Source organism: Triturus cristatus, chromosome 1_1 (genome assembly GCF_964204655.1).
Source record: "Triturus cristatus chromosome 1_1, aTriCri1.1, whole genome shotgun sequence".
Classification (NCBI taxonomy): Eukaryota; Metazoa; Chordata; class Amphibia; order Caudata; family Salamandridae; genus Triturus; species Triturus cristatus.
Genome location: NC_140579.1, coordinates 102743315 through 102755657, shown reverse-complemented (window position 1 = coordinate 102755657; position 12343 = coordinate 102743315). Strand labels below are relative to the sequence as shown.

The window sequence follows — 12343 nt, the reverse complement described above, 5'->3', positions numbered from 1 at the left end:
GATTATGGCTAGACCTCCACCTGTTCTATTAGTCCTGTCATGTCTATTGATGGAGTACCCAGGCCGAGTAAGTAGGTCAAGAATGGCAATCAAGTGGTCATTGAGCCAAGTTTTGTTAAGGAAAGCAATGTCAATTCCCTCGCTGAGGATGGTTTCAGCTATCTCAGTAGCGTGTTGTGCTGCCGATCTGCAGTTGACGAGCATGCAAGAAAGAGGGCCTGGACTATCCTTTACAGATTTGAGGGTATGGATGGTGGTATTTTGTGCAGGAGGTCTGGGCAAGTTAGGAATTACATGGGTTCTATTTAAGCCCACTAATACTGGGATGGTGGAGGTGGGGAAATGGTCAGTCACCCGGATCTTAGGAAGGTAGGATTTGCTAAGAGCATTCAATTCCAGAGCAGAGAGAGGGCTGTGTGCACGGTAAGGCCTATGGGCCCGCCGTCAAAAGAGAATGGTAGGCCAAGGGGGGCATTGAGAGGAGTTCAGAGAACTTGTAAGTGAAGTATCGTGAGTGTAAGAGCGGGCCAGGGTGTTCTGGTTTAAGAGATCCTGTCTAAGTTATGCTAATTCTGTTGCAAGAGAGTTGAGTTTCTGCTCCATTCGGTACAGAATCTGTGCAAGAGATTGGGAGGTGCATCCCTCATTGAGTGTGGTGAGAGACGCAGTGAGATCTGTGTAAAAGGGAGAGGGGATCACCACGGTAAGGGTATGGTCTGTGTCGTTAGGACTAGGATTGGACATAATCTGGGTGAGATGCTTAAGGTCTGCCTTGTGAAGGGGGAGTGTTGAAGAGTAATTAGTCAATTACTCGGGAAAGGTGCCTCATCGCACTGATTGCAGTGGACCTCTTTATTTGCAGAGTAAATGAACATAAAGGTGAGAGCAGGAGGTGACCATCTAGAAGGCAATTGTCTTGGGTGAGTGTTGGAGGGGGAATCTAGGTTGTTGGTTTGTGTCTGGTGGAATCTGAGCGTTGGTGAGAGTCGGAGAATATGCAGTCAATTCTGAGTAGGGAGAGCAGGGAACTGAGATTGTCCCTCTTAAGCGTGAGTGGAGTAGGGGTACCGCTAGGAGCTAGGGCATCAGCTCTAGGATTCGAGGAGGTGGGACTGAGAGGGGCCCACGATCCTAGGCAAGGCATGTGTATTATCAAGGTTAACATTAGAAAGGTTGCACGATAGGAAGGGCACAAGAGAAGTCGTTATGGAGGGCATGTATCGGAGGGTGTTTTAGGAGGTGGTAAAGTTGATGGAAGTGTTTAGGTGGGCCCCTGATAAAGATGGAGGATTCCTAGGAGGAAGAAGGTGGGGCTGTTCAGGGTGTATGAGTTGTGTAACGGGGGAGAGAGGCGATTGAGGTGTTTGGCCCAGTTCTGTGAGCGAAGTGGCCAATGTACGGAAATGTCTATCGAAGATGTTGAGGTGAGGGTCAGTGGCTTGTATGAGTATATTACGAGTTCTATAGATAGAAAGGGAGGGGGGTGTCATCAGTTTTATTCCAAACGGAATTTTGATTGTTTTAGTGCTGGAAGGAGGAGAAGGAAGATGTTTTTCCATTTAGCCAGACGTTTGGAATATATAAAGTCGGTTTTCTTCGTGGCATTAGTCAAGCTGTGGTAGATATCGGCTATTAGAGTTTCCTGGTGGAGTTTCAGTAGTTTATGTTTGAGATTCTTCTTAGCGTTCTTTGAGATATTTATCGAATACATGATGCTCCACGAGTTAGGGCCATAACGCACGACAGCAGTGTCGGTGGGATTGTTGGGGGGCTTTGCTGGAGACGTGTTTGTTAAAAAAATAGCATCGATGCAGGATTATGCCTGGAAAGCTTCTGTTAGAACGTCACGCTGGAAGGGGTTGCCGCTAAGTGTATGATAGAGCTTCAAATGATATCCGAACATTAGGAAAAGTCAGTAATGGGCATCACAATGACTTGTTCAGTTAGAAGTAGTTCTGCTGAAATGCATGGCTGTGACCGCTGAAGACGGAGTTTAGTAGGAACCATAAGGGATTAAAACCGGGAGGAGGGAGTTGAACTTTCCTTCATTACAGTTATAAGGCCAATAGTTGATATTATAGTGTTATAAAAGTGTTGGGTTGTGGAAAGTACTGTTCAAATATGGTCGACATTTAGGATCAGTAAAATTCTTCCTTGTAAAATGGGTTAGGAGTCTTTCTTTAGTTTCAGAGAATTGCGACTGACAAGTAAAACAAATTCTTACTTCAGTTTTTAAATACTGTGCTTGCTAAGTCGCCATCTTGGGACGCCAAGCCTGTAGGCAAAGTGGAAGGGAGGTTCCCAAAATGGAGGGCAGGTTGGGACCTCAATACATAGCACACCGACCCTGGGGAGATTTCGAGAGAAAGCACTCGTGCGTCATGGGCACGGCTGGCACTGAGCGATCCAGTCACAAGAATCACCCCCTTTGACAAATCCTACCTAGAGACTTTTTTACAAACCCTTTGTGCTGCCAGTGCGCCACATGTAATATGGAAAAAAGTGACGTATCAGCGGTGCAAGGGGCTTGTTAATCAGCCCCTCCAGTGAAAGATAATCCTAGCTTCAATTAGAAGTTATTGTTATATAACAACGGGTGTAACGTGGTCAACTTTTCTACTTTCTGTAAATAGTGTTGTGGCCATCTGGATGGCTGTTGCGAGTTGTGCAGTAAAAATGTTGGGATTTTTTCCATAGAAAAGAACATTTCATAGACTAATCATAAGAATACTAGTGATTGAACTACACTTCTAAATGTGATTCTGCTATAAACAATTTAATGCCTTTGAGAAGTCTCAGGTGAAACTACAGATTTCTAGATTATTAATATTAACTTGATGCTTCAGTTTGTCAAATATAAACGCAGCTTGGCACGATCAGTAAATAAAGGTGTGCAAATGAAGACATTCATGGAGATCAGTCATGATTTGGCAGGTGTTTAGCTATGAAGGAGTGATATCACCAACTATTCGGTTTGGCAGGATTGTGATTTACATATTGTTGGGTCCTCCCAGTGCTTAATTTGAGCCGGTGTGTCCGGTGCTCAGCACCGGCACTTAATCATCAACACTGGTGATTTTCATGAGCACCAGTTAACAACACATTAATTTACGGGACGATTATCGATTTGCCTGGAAATCACAGGATGTTGAGCTGACGCCCCCAGCTCAGAAGTCGGCAGCTCTGGCCCTTATGCCACATCCTCCCCCACTTTCATGGTTAGTGGTTGATTCTGTTTTAGGTCGTAACACGATACATGGGCTGGTGCACGCTGCCTCCTGACGAGAGCCCTGGCACTTATTTTTTTACAAATTAACCACTGGGCCATCCACAGTTGTATTCTCTTGAACATAAAGGTTAGACTAGAAGGAGGATATCCACATGGGAGGAGCTGTTTAGGTAAACCCAAATCTAATTAGCATAAAGATCATATCTGATGAGTGGTTGTTCCACAAGGTTTGTCATAGGGAGGGTGTGCATGTACCGAACCTTGAGGTACTCCTTTTGAGAGAGGCATATGGTTTGATAGGTTCCAATTTTTATTAGATGAGATAGATTTGTTAAATAGAACAGGAACCATGACAGAACCATCAATACCCACACTGTTTTCGCTCTTTATTTGAGTTCTTTGTTGTTTTTTAATTGCGCTTTAGGTTCTCCTCAATGTTCATGGAACATGAAAATTGTGTAGTGAAGATTGTGACCTTATACTATGACTGGTTTTGTGACTGGAAATGTGTGACCAGATGGAAACTTCAGCAACTCGTGCTATAGATAAACTCGGCTTAAATTCATGTGGTGCAGATAAAAATTAGCTCAACAGGAATGAGCAAGTTGTCATTTTTTCTGCATATACTTTTTTCTTCAGAAACCGGCTCGATTGACAGGGAGGCACAGAAGTACAGCTCCCCTGGTTTCTCAGGCTGCCTGGCCGGTGTGCAGTTCAATAGTATCGCCCCACTCAAAGTGTTGTTGCGGCCCTCCAACCTCTCAGGGAACATTCGGGTGAAAGGAGATCTGGTGGAGTCCAACTGTGGGTCCATGCCGATGACCATTGTGTGTACCCCTCCAGAGCTGGATCCTTGGTACACTGGTCCAGGTAGGAACAAGAGCCTGCATGTGGTCTTGTCACAAAATGCTGTGTGTGCCTGCACTCTCACTCCCTCATCAAATGACTGGGCATCTGTATGAAGTTTAGATGAAAAGATTTCCCCATGGCAATATGACACAAGGTTTATTAAGTTTTATTTATTCAGACTTCTGTCACACATATATCTAAATTGCCTCGAGGTTTGAAAGAAATGGAAAAGGTGGGAGCAGGGGGAGCCTGAAGACTTAGAACATGTTTTCAACTGTTTCCTGAAAGTGAGGTGATGGTCACAGTATTCCAGGCTGTTTCACAACTAAGACCAAGCTAATGAAAAGCATCTGTCTTTTGAGGTTGTTAGACAGTAGGGGCCTGAAGGTTGCATTTTATTTTATTTTATCATGAAGGTAAGTCAGAGCTGAGCCTTTGAGGCCTTTGAAGGTGATACAGAGGATCTTGAAGGTGATTCTGTCTTGATTGGTAGCCAGTGGATGTTTCTACATTGGTGAGTGATGTATTGGGCTATCCCCAGGCTACGTATGAGACAGACTTGTGTGCTTTTTGTATATTGACTTTGTAGGCTGGCAAACCATAATATAGAGAGGTGCAGTAGTCCAGTATGGGCATCACAACAGTGCCCACTACAGGGGTGGGGTGAGTTTTGGGGATAAAAGTGAGGCGTTTTTGAGCACCCTTTTGTTGATGACAAGTTGATTTAACCACTACTCCAATTTGGGGGTGACGTTTGCATCCCAGAATGTGCTCTAGTTTCTCTAACTGGTTTTAATGCGCATCGTCTCTCTGAAAAAAAGTGGTGAGTGTCTGGGGACGCCAACACGTTTCAGGAGGTGGAGAGGATCCTAGGACCAGGAGTCTGGTCTTGGAGCCATTGGGATGTAGGCTGGGTTGGCTCATCTGGGTTGCAGGTGATTTGAGACCACAGGATACATCATCAGATTGGTTCTTGGTATCTTTGACTCCTAAACTTGAGTGTCATCAACACAAGAGTGGAAATGTAGATGGATGGAAGGAATAAGGTCTAGAAGAGCATACATTGCACATTACAGGCTGACAGGAAAGAGAACTCTCCGCAGCTAACTACTTGGAACGATCCTAGAGGAAAGATTTGATCCAAAGCAGAGAATGTTCAGAAACACGAGCTGCTGATTGGATAAGACATAGTACAATGTTGATTGCCAATCAGTCAAAGGCAGCGATGAGGATGTGTAGCAATTCCTTGTCTGATAATTGCAGAATGTTTTCCTTTACATTCAGTTGGGCAGTTGTTGTCCATTGTTTAGGGTGAAAGCCTAACTGGTAGTAGTAAAAATTGGGGTTGGATTTAAGGTAGGTTTGCGGTTGGGAGGCTACATCTTTTTCCTGTATTTTAGATGTTCAGATGAGGCCAGTAATGGGGCGGTATATGGTTGGGTCAGCAGGGTTGAGATAGGGTGTTTAGTAAGGAGGGTGACCACAAAGTGTTTGCATAGGAAATACTTCTCTAGAGAGGAATGTTGCTGATAGAAGATGTCAGGAAGGGGGCAAGGGAGGAAGAATGGTGTGTGGACTTCTGGGTTGGGCTAGGATTGCCAGGACTGTTGCTTGTTCTGAGCCTTTTAGTTAGAAAGCGAAGGAGTGAATGATGGAAAACCTGAGCTCTTGGACGGCCAGCTGGTCCTAAGGGCCCACTCTTCTGCCTTTGTCTATGTTTGACTAAGGTTTACTCATTAAATGCTGTGTGTTCACTGAAGCGACTCTATGTAGCCCTGTATTTGGATTACATTCTGGCAAGGGTTGTATCAGACACTGAGAAATATTATTCTGCAGGACAGGCAAAATAAATTGCTTCGGCTTCTCCCACAGAAAAATGGTGTACCAAGTTATGTCGTTTGAAGATGATAGAAGAAGAAAATGCAATGTATTTATTTTGATTTGGGGTTTCATATAGCTCTGACATTCTCAACTTAGGGTTACTTTGCAGCACCAATATCCAACTTTTGTCTCCGAGGACATCTCGAAGAAAGCATGGAATTCTTCAAAGTTTGGGTTCCAAAACTGATTTTGCTTAACAGTATATATATATATATATATATATATATATATATATATATATATATATATATATATATATATATATATATATACACATATATATATATACATACATACATATTATATATACATACATATATATGTATATATATATATATATAATTCTGATCAGGTACCTTATCAGCATTTGCTTTGCACAATATTGACTCTCAACAAGCTGGTACAAACCAACACAATATTGCTTTTCATAGCAGCTGAAATGCAACATGACACATTTATGTATTCTTATACCATTTCCTTTATTCTGCAGAGTTCCGTTACATTCATGATGACAGCCTAATAATCATTATCGCAGGTATGTAGAGTCTAAAGCTATTCATAATATATAAAAGTTGAGATGGCCAACAATCATGAGCAATTTCCCGTTTTGTGCTTTTCCAACATTTTTTTGACTCTGCCCCAGCTCTACTGGGCTTTCAGTGACACAATTCTTTTAAGAAATCAGCTGATTACTCTGTAGGCTGGTCTACTATCACTCAGCGTCTGAGACGCATAGAAAGAACTATCGCGAGGCAATCTTATTTCAACTGATCAAGATTACACTTTTGATTCATGAGGCATGGACCGCTACACTGCCTTAGCATGCTTGCTGGTGGTCTGTAATGACCAATGATGTATATTTCGGTGAATCGAAGTCCCTTTAGTCAATTATGGATGGTCGTTTACAGGTAAGACTACAAAACATGAGGGATGAAACGGTTGCACCAGCACATTAGTAGCCATTGTGAAATCAACTAGGTTACATTCCATTCCTATGTCTTTAACCTGTGTGTGCACCATTGAAAAAGGAGGCCTGACCAAAAGGGTCAGTCTGGTCTAAATTCAAGGCAGTACCTCCCCGGCATGGCAAGCCGTCTTAGGTGCACTTCAGCCGTATTCAATCTCATCGGTGTGGTTCAGTTTCAGTTCATAGGTACAGTGAGCTTGACGCCCACATCTGGGGCTACTTGTGGCTCACCAAGATTACTCAAATGTGATGGATAGAAATGCATGTGACAATGCTTCTTAACCACTGGAAGAGGAGATTCAACTTCATGGCACTCATTCCATTTGCCGGCTTATGCTCTTGTGCAGAGGGGGTGTGGCTTAGCAGTTCAGGCTGGACAAATGCTTCCAGGTACAGTCAAGGCAAATTTGCATTTGGATTTTCAAGACCTTGCTTCATGATGCAGACAATGCAAAAGATGATGGAAAGAAACCTATCAGCTAGTGTGAAGGTATTAATGACAGGGTTTGATTGCTGTTAATGGGGATATTTTCATGTACCGCAAAGTGCAACATCGTACAAGGCTCGCGCAAGAGTATTCTCACCATGTTTTTCTCTCTCGCTCTCCTCAACAGTTGTGGTGATATTGCTCCTGCTTCTACTCATCGCGCTCATTGTTATGCTCTACCTGTACTTCCACCGCTATAAGGGCTCGTACCACACAAATGAACCCAAAGCCATAGACTACACGAGCACCGTCAAGCCACTGCCCGTACGAAAAGAAGCGGAACTACCTCAAATCAAGGAGGAGGCCAAACCAGAATAAACACGAAGGACAAAGGCCGCTCAGCACCCTGCACCGACACCTTGGCCAAATGTTGCAAGAAGATTTCTTTTCATAAGAGGGCGGTGTTACTCAAATTGCTTTCTGTGCGGGGGCTCAGTCGGATTATCACAGTCGTGGGTGCAGAGCAGCGGATGAAAAGCGAACAAAAATGCCTTCCAGTTTTCCTGGAGCGAGCAAAAGACTGGATCAAACAGTAACGGAAGCTGCCAAATAACAAACCCCCTACAGAATGAAGCATTTGGTTTGTTGGCCCATTATCATTTTATCACTTTCACTTGTTTCCTCCTTTAATGCAATTTTATGACTATTTACCAAGGGGCTAAAAATAGTATGACTTCGCCACTTGCAAAGACCAAGAAATTTTACAAGCATGTTTTATTAATTTCAGTGTTATCTTAAGGATTTTTGGGACCATGGGCAAGATATATTTTGGCACCCCCATTCAGAACAACTTTGTATTTTACTACACATTTTCTAATAATTTCAGCTCACATAATGCCAAACAGTATTGAATTATCTTTTCAGAAATGGGGGGGGGTCATCAAAAACGGAGTAAATACTTCTTGCCGGGGGTCACAAAAATCCTTACGACAATGGATAGAGAGAGGAATAGTGAGAGGTAAAGGTAGGCAGGAAATAGACAGAGGTGAGAGGAAGAGAGAAAGATCACTTTCCCAGAGGACCCTTGGAAGGTGGGCGCCCTAGGCAATGGCCCACTCTGCCCATGTATTAAGACGTCTTATTAATGCACACACCTCCCTACATTAATAAGAGTAATATTTGTTCCTGAAAGGGCAGGTACTGTTTTGCAAAGCCCAATTCAAATGTACTGCACAAAGTCTGATTTTCCGAAGTACAAGGCAGAGACAGAAACTATAAACGAGGGACTGGACCTCTGAGAGAGAGGAAAGTGAGGGGTTAACTGGTTGACTCAATCTACAGATTCTTGGTGCTCTGGGTGCTAGCTGTTTTCATATATAATTATTTATTAAGTAATTATAATGGCATATTAGGGAAAAACTTTAGTTGGGCTATTTTTGGCCTGGCCAAAATGTCTTTCTTGAAATCTGATATTAAAATGAATTAATCAAAGTATTAATGACGGCTAAAGTGCTCAGGAACCAAGGCATGGCAATGCAATCTGCTGGCAAGAAATGCTGAAAAGCTGAACACTAATGTCGCGAATACATCTTATTTTGACAATTTCATGCCACGTTCCATTTGAAGGGCCGACTGGGCATTTACCTCTCAATTCCTTCTCATTCCAGAGCCGCAGAAAGCAGCAAGGGCAATCCGGCTGAATGAGCTGGACCTTGTACAGGTGCACGAGCCTCGCAGGCTGCAAAACCTGCAAAGCAGAACAGGATGTGACAGAAGTGTGGGTCTGTTCTGGTGCACTAGGCACATGCCGTTAAAGCTTGATAATAAGCAGAAAGCTGTGGATTGTTAGCTTAAAAGATGTATAAAGCGCATAACTGTCTGTATTCCATCTAGGTGGAAAAAAAATCCTATCAATTATTTTGAGTAAGCATTAAACAAAAGAAGGTGTAATATGATATGGGGCTGTCTTTGGCAGGCTGCAAAGAGGAGTGGTCCTGCATTCTGGGTGGAATGACCAAGTATAGTGGAAGAAAATAATGCAGCAGAGCAAGCGGAAGCTAGCAACAAGCAAGCAAGTAAGCAAGCCGGCCTGCTGAAGAGGACCCACATTTAGAATGTTTCTTCAGACAGTCATAGCTTGACCCAAAAATGAGCGCAACATGTGTCAAGTTGGGTCTTTCTGCTCTGTCATTCCAGTACTTGGTTTGACGAGTCTGCCAAACAAAATGGATGCCAATGAAGGACAGCCGTTTAAGCACACTTGTTTCTTAGAGCTCCTATGTTCTTTGGTTCTGGTAGCATGCCCTTTGATTTTATGCACAATATTGAAAGTGTGAAATCTATTGCGCTGATATATAAAGGTACTGCCAATTCAAGAACCTCCTAACTGCCTCTTTGGTTCCACGCTTCTATATTCCTGTAGGGATCACAAATGGTGCTACAGTCCACTCTGCTACCCATACTCTGACGCGTCCGTGTCTTTTGCCATTTGCATCAGACCCCAGTATCAAGATGGGCGTCTGCCAAATTCTTCGTCACCCAAACTAAACAATGGCTGCTAAGATGTCTCCTTTAAAAGTCCCCCTCGAAATCTCACTTTGAGCCTATTGGGTCTCCTGGACGCTTCATGGACATATAAAAGTCCTGTCACCGTGTAGTGCTATGTGGAGAGTGCCATTGCTCTCTTCGCACCATACATAGACACAAATGGTTACATCTATGTTGAAAACTACATTGTCATCCAGTGATCGTTGTAGGAACTCACTCATCTTTCAAAGTTTCTTATCTTATCAGAAATCAGAGTTAATTCTTTGTGAATAACCAAGTAGGTTCAACTTGGAGCAAGATTTGTGGTTTGTGAAGGCAAAAAGCTGTTGATCCACCTCAGTACATCCAAGGCTACCTGGTGTGGACTGAAGGTGCAGCACGGTCCCTGCTTTAACGGCCATTGAACACTGCAGTAGACTATTACAATACAGATAGCCAATCAGGCTTTTGAAGGTGATAGCCTCTGGTGTAGGTCCTCTGAGGAACCATTCTGAGACTGCCAGAGTTCTTGTGACAAGTTGGTGGGCTTCCATCTCTAACCCTGCCCCAGTGTGTGCCTATCTCCAAAGCCCTCTTTCTATGTGTTTTATTTTCATTCGGTAATGCTCCGCCGCACCACACTGTGTGTTGTATGCAGAATGATGGAGGTGGACCACAGGGACTGCTAAATAGAGCACAGTGACCGCTTGCTACACCGGTGAAGACGTTGTGTAGGTTTATCCAGAGTAGAAATGAAGTGGAGACAGAGTTATTTCTCCGGAATGCAGAGGCGGGCGATCGGAAGGAATCAGAGAACTGGTTTGCCATTGGTGTTTCTGGTGCCACAGAGGGCATTGCTGCAGGTTCTTCATTAGATCTGGCATCAGCTGAGACAGCTTGAATTTAATGACATTATTTGTATAATATACTTACATTTGGAGGCGTCCAGACAGACTATTCATCCATTGGTCTGATAATGTGTCATTCACATTCAGCTTCCACCCAGTACAGCATACAGCAGAGCATATAGCAAGAGGCTCTGAGCCCACTTTAGCCGCTAGCTAACTTCGCCATTAATGAGTATTCTGCCCTATCACAAGAAGCACATCCAGGCACACAGTATGGCCCTTACGTGCAAGGGACTACTATGGCAATGTGTGTTTCTTGACACAAAAATATATTTTTGCTTTTAGACAATGATTTCTTTTAGCTAGTTGAGGGTCCGGTTGCTCCTCCAAAATAAAGTTTAGTAAAAACCCTGACAAAACAAACATTGACAAAACTAAAAGTTTGGGGGCGCATGCAAGACCTATTGGCTTTACCAAAACTTATATTTTTCCTTGTAATAAAGTTGGTCTGCGAAGATAAGGTGCTAGTAATCTTATTTCCCTTCACCGTGGAGCAATAACAACTGTTAATTACCCACTCTAGCCCATAATTGTGGAGGCGGGTATACAACAGTATTTATTGCTCAGTAGTCTGGGCAATAACTTCTAGTTGTTAACCCAACTACTGTCTTAGAAGTTAAACACGCTAGGCAAGGGTATAAATGCAGGCAAAGAAGGCGAGACTGCAATGAGGAACAAACAATCCGCCATCTCAACCTTCTAATGTCCCACCGTTGTGAGGAATTTGTAATAACAATGATAAAGTAACCAACAAAGTGAATCATTTCCAGCTGTGCGACTCCATTAAACTGTAGAAGGTGACTGAGAGCAACAAGAAGTGGACTGGCACAAAAAGCTGCATTTGCTACAGTTTCATGTAGAGTTTTCTAGAACAAAATGGCAGGCAACTGAAGGAGGAGACCAACCCTACCTAAGAACAGAGATACAAGTGTTAAGAATTCACATTTTCCAGCGTACACTTAATGCAATTATATTTCCAAGTCACCCTTTCGGGATTCTGTAGCTAAATGAAAACGTTGTATGTAATAGAGTCCAACAAAAACAGCAGGCATGTTTGCGGAAGCTGCTCCAATTGGGGAGAGGAGTTGGCCTAATGGCTAGGGCGCTCGACCTCAGACCTGGGGAACTGGGTTCGAGTCTCGGCAATGACGCTGAACATCCTGTGATTCTGGGAAAATCACTTAATCTACCCATGCCTAACAAAAAATGAATGTGTGTCCTCATGTAACGTAACTGGTGCTATGTAAAGCGCTCTGAAACCTGATTGGATTCGGGTCAAGTTCGCGCTATATAAAACTCTGAAAAATAAAAACAACAAAATAAACAACACTGGAAATGAGCCTTTTTAGGGGCCCACCGGTGCAGGGGTTCACCCTTATCTGTCCACGGGTCCTTAGACCAACAAAATAGAGATTGGCACGGAAGCTGGAATATCAAATAACAAGTGTATTCACTCATGAGTGAGACCACGTCCATACAACACCCTCAAGTGTTCCAGGAGGTAGTGGCTTGAATACACAGACCATGGGCCTTTTATACTGAGTTTTCTGCACTGG

General features: G+C 43.3%; 1 protein-coding gene across 1 annotated transcript in view; it reads left to right on the top strand.

The window, feature by feature from the left end:
* Window positions 1-11244, top strand: part of CNTNAP1 (contactin associated protein 1) — a 379706-nt gene extending 368462 nt beyond the window's left edge. Inside the window, exons 22-24 of the mRNA XM_085608996.1 lie at window positions 3869-4099; window positions 6450-6494; window positions 7541-11244. Coding sequence (XP_085465122.1) covers window positions 3869-4099; window positions 6450-6494; window positions 7541-7731 — 467 coding nt within the window. The 3' untranslated portion in view covers window positions 7732-11244. The remainder of the gene's footprint in view (window positions 1-3868; window positions 4100-6449; window positions 6495-7540) is intronic.
* Window positions 11245-12343: the final 1099 nt, after the last annotated feature.